The sequence below is a fragment of the Cyprinus carpio genome, chromosome B12 (assembly GCF_018340385.1).
Source record: "Cyprinus carpio isolate SPL01 chromosome B12, ASM1834038v1, whole genome shotgun sequence".
Taxonomy (NCBI): domain Eukaryota; kingdom Metazoa; phylum Chordata; class Actinopteri; order Cypriniformes; family Cyprinidae; genus Cyprinus; species Cyprinus carpio.
Genome location: NC_056608.1, coordinates 15,140,227 through 15,156,011, shown reverse-complemented (window position 1 = coordinate 15,156,011; position 15,785 = coordinate 15,140,227). Strand labels below are relative to the sequence as shown.

Below are 15,785 nucleotides of genomic sequence, written 5' to 3'. Positions count from 1 at the left end.
ATAAACAGCTGTGAGTTTATTGCTTTGCTTCAGCAGCAACTCGGTCGCCGCCATCTTTATTCGTTAAAAGAGAAAAAAGCACGACTTCACTTCATTAACAACCACAGAAATATAGGCTATTTTTTTTTACTCAAAGATGAAGTCTATTATAGGCTACTGGAATTTTAGATTTTAAATTTCATTTCGATTTTAGACATAACCTAGTTCATAGTCAAGCTGCACAAAGGTTTTGCGATGTTTAATTAAACACATTAAAATGTGTAATAGGCTATATAAAAATGAACCATTTACAGAAATAGGGGCTTTTTTGACCAATCTGTGGCTAAATCTGAAATAAACCAATTACCCTAATGTAAAAGAGCACCATTCCCATTCTCTCAATGGTTTGCGTTCTTTTGTAAGGTGACTTTAAGAGAAGAATAGACAAATGGAACGTGAAAGCTTTTTACAGCACTAAACATGCGTGGAGGAAAGAATTGCTTCCTGTATCTACGAACAAACACTTATTTCCGACATTTATTGGGGCAATAAAACAGTATAACCCAAAAGTGACCGAGCATGGTCTGTGGGTTATACCCTCGAGAAGGAAATGCTCTTGAAGCTCACCAGTGCATGTTGTCCAGAAAGGCCCTAAAAGCAGCATACGAGGTATACATTCAGAATTATTTCTATTTCTTAACAGCTTAGTTGTTTACATGTTTTTAGTATAACTAAATTAAAATAGAGTGTAGCCTAAAATAAGGTTGTTGTTGTTTTTATACGTCGCACTCACTCTATATTCGGTTCAATTTTAATTCGTTTTTATTGGGAGAGTCTACAACTCCACATACATTTAATTTGTATAGAATGCTACAGTTTTGTTTAATAGACGGCTACTCATAAATATAGCCAATATAACCGATATGTATATATATATAATTATTTTAAGTTATGTATTGTTCATTTAGTGTAAAAAACGACGAACTTCAAAGTATTTTTTTCGTTATTATCTACTCAAAACTTAAATTAATCTCATCTTCATAAGCATCTCTATTTTATGTTTTGAAATGAGTGATTTCACACTTAGCCTTAAGCTTGGTTTACACAAATAAGAGGAAATAAAAATCAGATTGAATAGATTTATATGAATTAGCCTATATGGAATATAAATATAGCCTAATAAAACGACGGATTCATAAACGATTTTTTATTTACTCCTGTTGGTTAGCTGTATATTCTAAATAGAAAAATATTTTATTAAAAATATTTAAAACTCTTTTTTTTTACATTATAGCTATAGACTTTGAAGAGTTTTATAGTCATTTATAGCATTCAAATAATATTAAACGTAAATGAGACGCCGATATTTTATTTTAAGTTTAAATGAAAGGTCTAACTGTAATAGGCATAAAATATTTATTAAACTTTTCAATTAACTTATGATAATAATACAACAATATATAAAAAATATATATATAGAAAAAGATATTCACACGAGATTGTTTTAGATTATGATCTATTCTAGATAATCTCAGAAACGTGAAAATTCAGATTTTCGTAATGGATATTATCAAACGCAATGGATTTTATCAATCGTCTTGATAAAATGTCTGATAGAATTTGGAATGGTTCAGTTTTTGAAAATTCTATAAACAATGTGTCGTGCTAATTATGTCTGTCTGAGCCCACGCCCAGCCTAAAGAAAATGCTAACTTCTGCATAGCAGGCCTCAATATCCGTTTTATTCTTTTTCTTAAAAATAAAAAAGAAATGCTTTTAAAAATGTGTGGTTTCAAGATGTCTTCATACCCTGATTATTAAGACAACAACGAAAAATACATACATTTTAAAGCATTATAAAAATTTTAAAAAATTATAACAACATGAAGAGCCCTACTTTATCCGTAGCCCTTTGTCCATATCAAGATGAGTTTCATATTTTGTGGACACATAGAAAATAAAGTTTGCAACATTAATGGTTCCATTGTATTTAGAACCATTTTTGTTCTGTGGGGTTCTCAGTTTGCGATATGGTTCTTGGGAAGTTAAAAAGTTTTTGTTATTATATGACTGCAAAACGCCAGTGAACCTAATCAGCGTGTACAGTTATGTACATAGGCCTGTTGTTTTTATATTAAAATAACGCTAATTGACACATATGCCTACATTTTACATGAAACTTTTGTTTTTGTTTTGAGTGAATTCAATGTTTTGAAAAACAACATGCAATATTCATATGCCAATTATTTAATTATCCCTCTAGCACAGGTTTAATAATGCGGCCTCGACCAGTCTCTGTTTTGTTTTTTGTCGTGCACGGCTCAATGACTGGTTCGTTTTTAACCAAATACAAACGCAGCTCAAATATAGGATTTTACAAAAATACTTAAATGTAGTGTTGGCTACCTCTACAGCAAAACGATCATATTAATATAACAAGTATACAGTATAATAAAACATTTTGGCTTACATTTAATTTAATTAGACCTATAAATATACCTTTACTTTTAAATTAAGGGGGAACCTTAAAATACCTTAAAATTCTTGAGTCTTTCTATAGAATGGAAACTTTGAATTTTCACTTTGTCATAGCTTGATATCTTTGGTTTGAAATGATAGATATATATAGTAATTAAATCTTAATTTTAGGTCCATTTTTAGTTCATACCGAGAGAAAGGAAACAATCGCCATGCAGGCTAATCTTTTTATTTCAACAGTTTTACATTCACGCATTTAACAGAAATACAACGAATATTTCAAATCACACTAGCCAATATAAGTTAATTATAGGCTACACGATATTTATAGACCAGAGTGTACACAGAGGAGAGCTCCGAGTAGTTCAGTAGGCCCCTATCTTCAAATATTAAATCTCAGACAATGAATTTCCTATAACCTGAAGACAGCCAAAAGCTCTGAAAGAAAGGTACCACAATTAAGAGGCATCTGGCACTTGCTGTTCATAAACGACGAGACAGAGATTGAGACCAGACTGCTCGGGAATCCAACAAGAGTAATAAAAGCCTGGAAACTGCCTACATGAAACGAAGTGCTCATATTGAACTTTTGGCTTGGGGTCAAAGGGTTTTGGTCGACGCTTTGTTGTCAATATGTAAGTCGTGATACGTCAAATTGAAAAAAGTATACAGGGTAGATGTTCGATATTTGTTCAGTAATATTATTGCGTGCTTATGGTTCTAATGATGTGCTTTAAGCATGATTCATCATTATAATTTTAGGTACTGTAAAAGCCCTATATTAAGTTCCAGATGCTTGAAATTTTTACGAGACGACATGGGGATCATAGACCACCCATGTTTATTGCAATGCATCTCACATGAGATACTGTGAAAGATAAGGTCCTTTTTTTTAATATTTTTAATTTTTATGATATTATCGTGATATTCAAATATATTTTACTTAATTTTATTTTTATAGACCCATGATTCATTTAAATTAACCTTTACTGTGATTTATTTAAAATTTACTTAATTTCCTTTATTATATGATTTATTTACGTAACCTATTTCTATTTGAGGATTACATGTGAAAAACTATCTCCAAATGAAATACATTAGAGTATCCGTGCAATCGAGGCTTTTATTTTGGTTCACTTTGGTTGTAAAGTGTGACAATAATTTGGGTGTTTGTGTTGTGGAAACAAGAGACAATCCAGTGAAAGGAAAATGAACAAAGGCAAATGGAATCTTTTCTTAAATTTTATTGTGGCTTCTTTCAGGAACCACTTCCATTTAAAGACAATAGAAAATACAATAGAACAGTGCTTCACGGAACTGCAATATCAGATATTTACACAGCATGTTTTTTAAAGAATAACATTGTGCGTTTGAACCATCCCTCTCAGGAAAGCATAACGCATGGATACACTGACAAAATGATTGACGCAATGACCCATATATTAGGTAGTTCGGTTGAAGATCTGTAAACCTGAATAATAATTTCTGAACAGTAATTTCTCACAAAAGTGCATTTCCTTACAGTAAGAGATACAGTAAAGCACCCACTAATGCTGATTCCTCATCCCATCTTACAGGCTATAACAGAGTTACTGAAGAGAACATATCTTGGATTGTGACTCCCAATAATTTGGATAGGAAACTGACCCCATGCAGACCATATAGCCTTCGCCTCATATGCCCTCACTGCAACAGTAACCTCAAGAGTAATCTACTCGAGGACAAAAATTCAGCAAAACATAATAAGCGGAAATAAACACCGTTTGGATACAAGTTTGCAGTAAATGGAATATATGATTGATTTTGTATTTGATAGCCTTTGCGTGTCCAAATCTACACTTTGAACCTTTTATTTAAATTGTAGTTGATCGATGTTTCTTGTTTTAATAGTCAGCAGACTATTTAGAATTACTGGAAGTCTCCGAGTCCTCTTCTCCTGATGTGTGTTTTTCTGATACCTGGCTCCCCTCTCCCCTCTCTCTCTCAATTTGCTCTTGTTCCACTTTGCTGCAGGGAAACTTGTCTTTGTTGTGTTCTTTTTTCCACTTCATACGTCTGTTCTGAAACCAGATCTTCACCTGCCTCTCAGTGAGGGCCAGTGCGTGAGACACTTCGATGCGCCGCTTGCGGGTCAGGTAAGGATTGAACAGGAACTCCTTCTCCAGCTCCAGCGTCTGGTAGCGGCTGTAAGTCTGCCTGCCCCTTCTCCGACCGGTAGCTGTGCGGGGAAAAAAGCGTTATTTCCGGTGACACGGTATTTGATTTCTCATATATCCTCTTTCTGTGTAAATAAAACAGAGTTATAAACCCCTCTCAGTTTCTAGACACTGCATGCCATTACGTAGCAATTGGATTTTGTATTTTTTTAAAGGGTGCTAATTCCTCAGTAATCTATAGGTGCCATAAAACGTTTAATTGGGGGTAATAAGCAGGCCCACCGTTGTCTATAGCGTTTTATGCTGGACTATAACAGACTAGGTGTCTCTCTTCACTCGTCTCACCTTGTGGTCTCATCCATGGGAAGAGCTGCGCTGTGCACGGTTCTGCACTTTCCAAATCATCCCTGATGCTGCTGACCTTTAAATTACAATCCCCAAACTGCGTAAAATCCGCATCTGGTGCGCTGAAGAACGACTGTCTCTGTAAACTGTCCTGGCCCAAGATGTTTCCTGTGGCATCTCCAGGGTAAGCTACCGCGCACGGGTTCTGTTGGTAAGACGCGTGGGAGAAGGATGATGTACCGTGGTGGTAGAATTCCGGGAACTGAGCCGCGTGCGTAAACGCATTGCCAGAGTTGTGACCGTACAGCACAGATGGTCTGCCTCCAAGATCCGGCGCGTATCCTGAGCAGTCATAGTAGTTGGAGCGCAGAGAATCGCCTCCTTTAAATTTAGTGAAGAGGGAATTGACGAAGTAAGAACTCATTGCCTGCCAGATCAACTCCCCGAAGAAGCAACTTTGACAACTGTATTGAGATCGGCAGTCTCTTGATGAATAATGTTAATTGAGCAAATGCAGGCCTTTTGTTGCAATGAAGAAGAAGAAAAAAGAGAATTCATCCAGGTGGAAATTATACGCATAAAATGTCGTAAATATTCATGCAAACAAATGCATCCGTAGCTGCACCCACATGACTCCTTAGTGATGGTCCCCGAGCAATAAATAGTTTCCCGTTTTTACTCTCTTTGATAGTGAGTTGCATTTCATATGGGCGTTAGTTATTGATTCCTAATATCATTGGATGGCCGCTCGACATCTCCAAACAGACAAAGCGCGATCTTGTGATAGGAAGAGCAGGAGAGACTGAAAAAGAGAGATGAAAAAGGGGAGAGAGGGAGTTCTTGGGGAGGTAGAGGGGGAGGCGGAGTAGGACTGTTATTGGTAAACCATTTCAGTGCCAAGAGCACATACACACGACAAACGAAATGTCTCCAGTGGGCCGGCAAAAATAGATTTATTCAGGTCCATGATGAAATATGTCATGTTTATGGTTTGATGATTAATATATTTCTCAGGATTTAAGTTTAATGCAATGTAGGCTACTACGATTACTTAGTACAAAACAAGTGACTGGATCATTCAAGATGGACAGGATTTTTATCAGTCAACTCAAAGAAGCTAAGAACAGACCACCCATCATGTTTAGGCTATTACACTTGTATCTACCTTACTTCAGAAAAATATAAAAGAGGGGGTCATTTTAATATTTGGGATTTTATGTAATTATTTTAGGCTACAAGCTTTTTCCTTTACCGGTCACATGTAAAAAATGTTGGATTTAATTTTTTTTCGTGTGTGTGAATCTCTCTTCAGGTTAGACTGAGGATGTCTATGCGCGCTGTCCTGTCTGCTTTTAGAGTAACACCGCCATCGTGTGGTGAACATTGTGAGTGCATTCGAATTAATTCACGACATAGAATCTGTTTGTTTAGAACAGGACAATGCAATACTCTTAACGAATCCATGAGTACAAACACATTCATCCAATAACATTTGTTGCTTTTAAATGTCATTTTTTCTTGGACTATCGAAAAGCAAAAAACATTTAGAGTGTAAGTTTCTTTGAGAGTTTTTTTCTCTCTCTCTGTTGGAGAAAGGTGAGTAAAACCAAAGACTATAGAATACCCTTAAAGGGACTTTGGTAAAACGGAGTCATTTTATGGAGAAAATTAAAAGGGAAACAACGCGGTGCTGAACAGCTGCAAGATATTTTCATACCACAGTTGCTTTCATTTTCCGCATTTACTTTACGACCAGAGGAACAACTAATTAGATTTTACTGCCTTCATTTTATGCACTATTAGGCCTACATCAAGCCACGCGAAATGAAGCATATATGCCTCCCCTGTCTCAAAAACAGTCTCTGCCTCTGCATTTACACAGCATTTCTCTGTAAAACATTATTATTATTTGTATTATTATTTTTGTTGTTAACCTGTTTGCTTTTGTTTGTAAAATAACATATTTTTAATATTCTTGAATATATTCATATTCTTTATTTTTATTATTAATACATTAATTGGCAAAATGATACATTAATAATGTGTTTTTGTATTATATTGCAATATTATTAGTTTTTTGGTGCGTATAGGCTATCAGATTAAATCTCTAAAACGAACTCATCTGGTATGTGGATCGTTGAAGTTTAAAAATTTAAAAATTATTTTTAAACTAATTCTAAAATAAGGTTCAAACGTTGCAAAAGTATTCATGAGTGTTCAGCGATGAGATGAAATTACACGGACGTTTTCTGCAACCAGTATATATATAATATTGCTACAGCAACTATAGTGAACTGATAAACTGTAATAAATACTGCAGTATACCTTAGTTTTTACTACAATAAACTGTAGCGTATTGTAATATACTCTATAGTTGTAGAAAACTTAGTTCAGTATTGGGTAAAGTAGTTTGTTTATATTACTAAAGTTGTTATATTACCACAGCAACTATATAATTACCACAACAAATTATAGTATATTTATGATTGACTGATTTATACTCCAGTTCTGTACAGGGGATATTTATCTACAGCAATATGTAACTATTTCAAAATCTATTCATTTAGAGAACAAACATACTATATTTTTATTTTTAATTAAAAAAATAACAAATAAGGTTTTAATAATATACAAATACACACACTTTGGATAACAATTATTTTGGGAAACATAGTGGAGATTAAGTACAATTTACCTGTTGACAAAAAAAATCACTGTAGCTAAATTTCCTTCTTTCTCATTTTTTTATTTATTTAGAAAGTGTGATATATAATAATAAAATCTATCCAATCAGTTTAGCAGCACACAATTAAGTGTTAGGCATGCTATAACTAATGAACAAAATACTAAATATTTTTTTTTTTATGAAATGTTTATTTATATTGGCTCAGTATGACATGAAAAGTCATGAAAATAGCTTACAAAGGCTGTGTAAAATAAAAGCATTCACATTAATTTATATTAAAATCATTCTCGTATGGCTTCTTCCAAACTAAGAATGCATAGCAAGAAAAAATATGAAAGGTTACAGTAGGCACCAGAATACTTCATTGTCAAGTTGTAAAGTTTCCTGACTAACAGTAACCAAATTACAGAACTAAAGTTGACAAAAAAAGAGAAATGGCTTTTTATTGAAAACAGCAAATTTCACATTTTCAGTACGGAAGACAGTTATATGCAGACCTTTTCAGCTTCTATTGCTGATTTATTACTGAAATCTGAACACCTTCCTTAGTCTGTATTCTCCTTACTAATTTTATTAAATAACTTGGTTGTGTTGAGCTTGTACACGTCCTGGGTCATGCGGCGGGACTCTGCGAGGGGCCTTTCGAAGGGTGTGGGAGAGGTGTGGCCTGGGGACAAGAGGAGCAGGGGTGGAAATGACGTAGAGAGATTTGGGGTCACGGAACACCGTGCCACCTTGTGGTCGTCCTAGAACAAGGGGAGGCACTCCTAGCATTGATGCTCTAGCTCTCGACTCGGCCAAAGAGGAACTCATGCTGCCATGACGCCAAGCAAAAGACCCATTTACTGTGAAGCAGAGAACGAATATAGGTGTATTATTTTCTATTTTTATGATGTAAGAGCCAAAAAACTATTCAAAAAGTTTGTTACTTGTCAAAGGTATCCGCTGAGCACTAGTAGCTTTCATTAGAGCAGCAGAAGCCTGCTCCATATCTTCCACCTCACAGTGTTTCAGACCTCCCGGTTCAGTCTGGACCGGCTGTAGCAGACCGTGTTCTAGAGAGGGCCATGGCTTTCGGCTTTGCAGCGGCTCGGAATGTATATACTGCATGCAGGGCTTGGCTTTAGTAGACACCTGCTGATGCATCACAGTGCAGAGGTTCTTCTGCCTGTAAGAAATCGCTGCAATGGAGTCCAGCTGGATAGAGAAAGTAGGAACATTTTATATTAAGGCAGTTTACAATATTGTCCAGTAAGAGAGGAGAATCTGCAGAGCAGAAAATATTTTGAATAATGTTTTAGCTGTTTTTGTGCATACAGTACAATAAAAGTAAATGGGGTCAAAAACAACAGCGGACCAGTGTTGTTACTGTTAACAAAATCTAAAACCATTAAAATATAATAAAAAAATTAATTATGATAAACTTAAAAAAAGAGAAAGAAATTAAAATCAAAAATTTTAATTGAAAAAATAAAGTTTAAGTAGTAAAATGACCAAAACTAAAACTAAAAATAAAAACTGATCAAAACCTAAACTAAATTTAAATTGAAGACAGAAAAGTACTTCAAAATATTAATAAATTCTGTATATAAATAATCCTTAAATAACACTGCATTGGACTCCACTGACATTCATTTTGCAGAAAAAGAGAAACATTTTTCAAAATATCTTCTTTTGGGTTTCAAAAAAGAAAATTATACAGGTTTGAAACATCATAAGGGTTAGTAAACAATGACAGCATTTTTTTTTTTTTTTTGGAGTAAACCACTCCTTTAATACAGGATTTTTTTGCTCACATACTTTGTGATCGTGTCTGCAGTGTGAGGGAAAGTTGGTTTGTTCACGCGAGTGGTTGATCAGTTCAGTAAGATGATTGGCACTTTGAAGAAGCTGGCGCACTTGGTTCACCACACCCATGTTTATCAGCAGAGTCTCTCGCTGGTGAAGTTCACTGACTCTCTCTGCCTCCTCTTCCTCTATTAGGTCAAGAGCAACAGGTGTCTCTCCCCTCAAGGTGGTCTGCTCTAGCATAGCTGGCAGCTAAAGAAACAGATCCCACCACATGGCATTCATTAGTTATTCATGAGTCCAAATATAGACACCAGGGTCCCTCTAGTGGTAGGTCAAAGGAACTGAATGTTTAGTCAACCAAGTCAACTTGCAATACACAATGCAAACAATTATTATAAGCGCATATATAAATGCACCATTAAAGGGAATGACTCACTGAATTTGGATCTTGGGGCTGAATTCTTCTTGGTTTTGCTCTTTCTCCTGCAGATTCACCTTGAAGATCCTGCTTACGTGATCCTTTCTTTTCCCGTTCTTTCTGCTCCTGCTTCAAACGCAGCTCCTGGAGCTGCTGCCTACAGATACACACGTTTTGAATACATTTTTTTTCTTCTGCTGTTGTTTGAAATTAGCTTGATGTATTTCTGCAAAAACATCAAGCAGTATTTGCACACCTGGCACACTCCTCCCTGGCTTTGGAGGCTGCAGTCTCCTGGAAGAGAGAGCCGCTGTGTTGAAAATACTTGTCATATTTCTCCCCTCCTTCCCGAGGGAAGATCCGCCGGAATCCACCCATATGTTTTGCTTCATATTTCTCCATCTGCTCCACACTAGCAGCCTGTGACTGACGAAGCTCCTCATTCCTTGTGAGGCGAAACACACACAGAAGTTTATGTAAGATGTAGGTTATTGCACAGTCATTATATAAATAATAAGGAAGCCATGAAAAAGTGTAATTACGACTTTTTATATCACAACATTTATTTTTATATTATATAAGTTTATACCTCAATTTTATGATAACATCTCACAGTGTATATGGGTTTGTATATTTGGGTTTATAGATATAAACAATTAAATATGCAATTTGGAAATTTTCTTGGAATTCTGAATGTACACCTCACTATTCTGTCCCAGATCTCAAAAAATTATGCATTTTGTGATACAGACAGATCCTTTCATACGTGAAATTAGGCACCCATTTAAAGACATGTGAACTCAAAATAACTCAATATTCAGAGAAAAACATCAGAATTACGAGATATAAATTTGAAATTAAGAAAACAAAGTTTGCGAGATCCATCCATTCTCCAAATTTTCTAGAAAGTTGGATTACGAGATGTTATGTTTTAAAAAAAATTAAGTTCCAAACTCTGAATTGTGAGAAATAAGTTCAGAATTGTGTTATAAACTTGTAATTCTGAGAAGAAAAAAAAATCTGTAATTACATATTTTTTTGTTCCGTGGTGGAAATGAGTTTTCATAAACTAGTGCAGCTGTGGTTTTTGTGGTACCTGGCCTCTCTAGAGCGGTTCTGCTGGAGTCTCTCCTTTACCCGGCGCTTCTCCTCCTCTGTGATCTTCCTGCGGTCACAGGCCCCCAGGTTAATCAGCACCAAAGTGTCATACAGCAGGCTGTCCTTCACCTCCCGGTCCAAACGGGAGTCTGTGGTGAAGCTGGGGGAGTGGTTGACCTAAACACACAGTTTAAAAGATTGCATACAGCTAGAATGAAAGTAATTCACATAGCTATTGTTACAACAAAAAGTCTTAAAAAAGCCTCAAAAGGAACCCATACCTCAAGAAGCCAAGGTTTGAGTCGACGGTCCAGTAACACATCAAATCCCAAGATCTCAAAGCAGGCACTTCCAGATGCATGATTGGGGAAGCAGGTGTGGTAGTTGTGTTTGAGAATGGGGTGGGCTGATATTAGTGTCTTAATGATGACATCCTCAATGTCTGTCCACATCTTCTCAGTATCACAGCTCATGGCTTCCATGTGCTTCTTGAAGCTGGAGAGTTTTCTATGAGGATGAAATTAAAAAAAAAAGTTTTTCTGTGCAGTTTAAAAAAAAAATAGCTGAAAATCATAATTGGCGAGAACATATAGATTACCGTTTGCTGCCTGTATCTTCATCACGTACAAAGTTTTCACTGTGCTTGTTGATGGCATAGTTAGTTAAGTGCATGCAAACATCCTCCTGCAGAATTGCATAAAGAAATAATCGAAATCAAATTAGTCATTAATTAGAAGTCAATATTTCACTACAAGCTATTTTCGTATTAAACAATTTTAATTACTACTAAAACGCAACTTTCGCAAGAATGTACATTTACTGTTTTTAGAGCCCCTCACCATATTGCTGCCAGTGGGCTCAGTATATTGAGCGGTGCAGAAACGGACTAGTCCCTCGTTGTACATGAAGATACGGAAGGGGTCGCAGCTGGTCACTAATACATAAATGCGCAGGTCAAACTTGAACCCATCGATGATGAACGGCTGTAGAAACAAAGATTAATTCAAATAAAATATATGAATTAAAACGTGTTATCTTTGTATTATTATTGTATTTATTTTAAATCTACGACACCAGTGCTTCCTGTTGTAGCTGTGACATGGCTTTCTGAATATTACGTTACCTTGGATATGTACACCTGGCAAATCATGTCTTCTCCTGGCCGAATATCTTTATTGGACTTGGTAAGATAGATACCACGACCTTGGCAACCTGAGTCTGGCTTGCAGATATACGTTTTGTGCTTTTTGGCTCTTGTGTAGGCTTGGAAGTCACTATAACTAAAAGACATCGAAAAGGTTCTTTTTCAGCTCATTAAAAGATTATAACTAGATTGTCTGATTGAACTTGAATCGACTCACTCTGCGGGGAGGCACCATGTGCGAGGAAAGATGTTGTACTCCTTCGGGAAGAGTTTCAGCATACGGTTCATATTGCGCGCGAGCAAGTCCTTCCTGCAGATTTCATTCATGCCAGGAAAATGATTGATTTTCTGTGAGGGGGAAATTTAAGCATCTTGTTAACCAAGGGGGAGCGAGTGAAACTGAACAGGACACTAAAACTAGAGAAGAATGACTTCTGGCAGCAAACACCTGGTAACGTTTCATATCCATGACTCTGTCTAGTGAGACAGAGCAGTCGGTCCAAAACAGGGTCCAGTCTTCTCCTTCCGCAGCCTCTCGTAGCCCGTATCTGTTAGCAGCACGACGCACAAAAAAACACAACATGCCATTGCATAAACAATATTTCGTAAAAGCTTTTATATTACAGTTAATTTTGAGACAATATCCACAAACGTTTGGAGTTCAAATCACAGAGCAAATCGTACCACTCTCATATTTGCAGTTGGTGAGATTTATCCACAGTCATCTGAAAAAGAGGAAGAGGACAAAGAGACAGACCTGTGCATTGTTCTAAAAGCTCTCGTTATCCTCTATACAACAGTTTTTGTTTAATGGCAACAATTCTGTACCTTTAATTCATCTAGCTTTATCCAACCGATGGTTTTTAGTGTATTTATTAATCTGCTTATTAATCCGACAACATTTTTACTTTATTAATGCAAATTAATTTATTTAACTGCTACTGTTCATTGTTAATATATGTTTTTTCATTACACATTATTGGTTGACTAATTCATTCATTCATTCCAAGCCGTGGTCATTATACTTTTGCCAATGTTACTTTATATAGCTTGAAATGTTAAAAATGTTGAAATGAACATTAACCTAAATTAATAAAAGTATGTTCATTATTAGTTTGTGATAATTATTGTATTAACTAATGTTAACGAATTGAGCCTTATTGTGACATTACAGAAATATTTTATTATATTCACAACTGTTTAAAAGTTTTTTCCCCCCAAGAAATTCATAATTTTATTCACCAAGAATACATTAAATGGATCAAAAATGACGGTAAAGATTATGAATTTATAATGAACTACTAAAGGATTTCAATTTCAGACAAATTAAATGCAATTTTTAACTTTCTATTCACTAAAAAAGTGGAAAATAATAATAAAAATAATATAATAATAATAATAAAATTTACAATAATAAGAAATGCTTCTGGAGCACCAAATCAGCATATTAGAATGATTTCTGAACGATCATGTGACTGGCTGCTGAAAATTCAGCTTAACCATCACAGGAATATATTTTTAAATATACTGAAATTTTTTTTTTTTTTTAAAGTGTAATAATATTCCACAGTATTGCAATTTTCACTGTATTTTTGATCAAATAAATGCAACCTTGATGAGCATAAGAGACAAATTTCAAAAATATTTTCCAAATTTTACCACCCACAAACTTTTGAATGGTATTGTATATGAACACCATAACATAGAAATGGCTTACTTCTTCTTTCTCTTTTTCTTCTTGTTCGCTGCAGGCAGAGGGACTGGTGTGTTACAGGGCTCTGCATGAGAGTCACTTCCCCAGCCTTCTCCCTCCACCCCGGGATCAGGCTCACGTCTGCATGTTTCACTCACTGAGTGCTCCGCCGGTGTCCCCATTCTGAGAACAAACATAAAAGTTTGATGAGGACTGAGCGAGGGCTGAGAAACTTCTAGATTTAGTGAAACACCGAAAGATCTAATATTGCTACGTAATGTCACATCCCTAATTTGAAACTCAGTCAGCCCTATCTGTAGTGTGCACATGTAAAGGGCAAAATGCCAAGGCTTAGCATCATGTTTCTCTCCCTATTTCTCTCCACAGATGAGTGCCCTCCTGTCAACAACATGATTGAGGTTTTGTCACTTAATACTTCAACTAACCCATATTTTTATTATTTAACCATTTCAATGGGTCAAATAATTTGATATCATTTATAAGGAACACCACTGACATTTATCTTGCACAAACAACATCACTGAGGTCCAAATCAAGTTAGAAGAGAGACTCCTGAGAGACCTTCGTGATGTAACTGCGTTCTGATCCAGTGAACTAGATCACCCTGACCATGACCTCTTGGCCTTGAGCTCAAGAGACCTTATTAAGAAGGTAACATTTGCTCAGCGAGAAGGAAAGATAAATAATAAACATTTAAAAAGGAGAACCATTTCACTGTGAACCATTAAAGATTACAAGAAAAATCCATAGCGACTTAAATGCACACATTTTATAACTGATTCAACACTTACAGTAACCCGTGATCTCTTCAGAAGGAGGGCAGCCAGATCACAACCCTCTAAGACAGAAACTTCTCCTGTCCACACCACTTAGCTTTATCTGTCCAGTGGAAGGCTATCATCCTCCCCACAGCGAGCTGTCGTCTGGGTTCTGGCACGTAATACCTGACAAAAAGGAACAAATTCGCCTCTTCTGTGATGGGTGGCCCAACTTGGATACACTTACATACTGACATGCTGAAACCTCAAGATCAAGTGACCTATTAGAAACACAGGAGACCTAAACCTGATACATGAACATGAAAATGAAGTCCAGGAGGCGAGCAAGAATCAGAGAAGAAAGACAATCCCTACTTGTCAAACGTGACGAGAAAAGTGGTTGGTTGGTGGAACAAACAAGATATATCTAAAGAAGTTGTTGGTAACACTACACTGGGATCTGCAACAATGCATTAAGATGAAATAAGTCAATGTAAAAAGTACGTCCATTCAAACATCATAATTCTAACAGTTTCTTAAATATATCAAAATCCTCAATCATTAAAAACAAAGTAGATAAGATTAAAAAAGAAGAATAACAGAGAGCAGAAGACAAACACTTTTTTTCTTCTAAGTCCACCCTGAAATATACTGTGACATTGAAGTAACACTCACACTTTAATTATAGTGTAACTAAGGAACTTTAAAACAAATTATAGATATTTTTAGAACATGTTTTATTCTTTGAATAATTATCTAACTACTTAAAACGGTTTTTTAGCTACCTTTTTGTCGTGTTGAAATCCAGGCTAAACCAAAATAATGGCGCACTTGATTCCCTTGCGTCGCGAGTCAGTGCACGACTTTCCCTGTATAATTGCCATGGCAACAGAACGCGTTTCAAAAGCAGGTTAGCCCGCTAGCTGGCTAATATTCTTAAATAAATCCAGCGAATAAGCTCAATGTGTCCAGTAGCATTAATGTACACACCTGTTGCGGTCCTTGTCAAAAAAGCAGAGGTTTCAGCGGGGGGCAGGATCACGGATTTTCACGGGCGATGAGGAGGAAATGTCAGCGGATTTTCTCATGCTTACAATGTTGCCAAGTGCTCTGAAAACGAAATGAGAGCAGAGCCGTCCAATCTCACTTCACGCTCGCAAATGCTTGATCTCTTATTGGTTCTTACTCTGGTAATGCCTGATTTTTTTTATTTTTTTT

The 15,785-nt window shown here is 35.9% G+C and overlaps 2 protein-coding genes across 3 annotated transcripts; both read right to left on the bottom strand.

Moving 5' to 3' along the window:
* Positions 1 to 3,572: 3,572 nt before the first annotated feature.
* On the bottom strand, positions 3,573 to 5,763 carry hoxb8b (homeobox B8b). Its single transcript, XM_019075593.2, has 2 exons — positions 4,959 to 5,763; positions 3,573 to 4,675 (listed from the first exon to the last, which is right to left on the bottom strand). Exons 1-2 carry the CDS (start codon positions 5,380 to 5,382, stop codon positions 4,356 to 4,358), a joined length of 744 nt encoding a protein of 247 aa, XP_018931138.2. The 5' UTR covers positions 5,383 to 5,763; the 3' UTR covers positions 3,573 to 4,355.
* Positions 5,764 to 8,061: 2,298 nt separating this feature from the next.
* ttll6 (tubulin tyrosine ligase-like family, member 6) lies at positions 8,062 to 15,502 on the bottom strand. Of its 2 annotated transcripts, XM_042735587.1 has the most exons (16): positions 15,353 to 15,502; positions 14,601 to 14,753; positions 13,813 to 13,971; positions 12,780 to 12,817; positions 12,544 to 12,662; positions 12,313 to 12,443; positions 12,075 to 12,231; positions 11,791 to 11,934; positions 11,550 to 11,635; positions 11,233 to 11,458; positions 10,950 to 11,128; positions 10,110 to 10,298; positions 9,872 to 10,010; positions 9,445 to 9,684; positions 8,574 to 8,841; positions 8,062 to 8,489 (listed from the first exon to the last, which is right to left on the bottom strand). In XM_042735587.1, exons 3-16 carry the CDS (start codon positions 13,968 to 13,970, stop codon positions 8,218 to 8,220), a joined length of 2,346 nt encoding a protein of 781 aa, XP_042591521.1. In that variant the 5' UTR covers position 13,971; positions 14,601 to 14,753; positions 15,353 to 15,502; the 3' UTR covers positions 8,062 to 8,217. The 2 variants fall into 2 exon arrangements, with proteins under 2 accessions (XP_042591521.1, XP_018931170.1); XM_019075625.2 differs by lacking the exons at positions 14,601 to 14,753; positions 15,353 to 15,502 and having other exon boundaries at positions 12,780 to 12,820; positions 13,813 to 13,950.
* Positions 15,503 to 15,785: the final 283 nt, after the last annotated feature.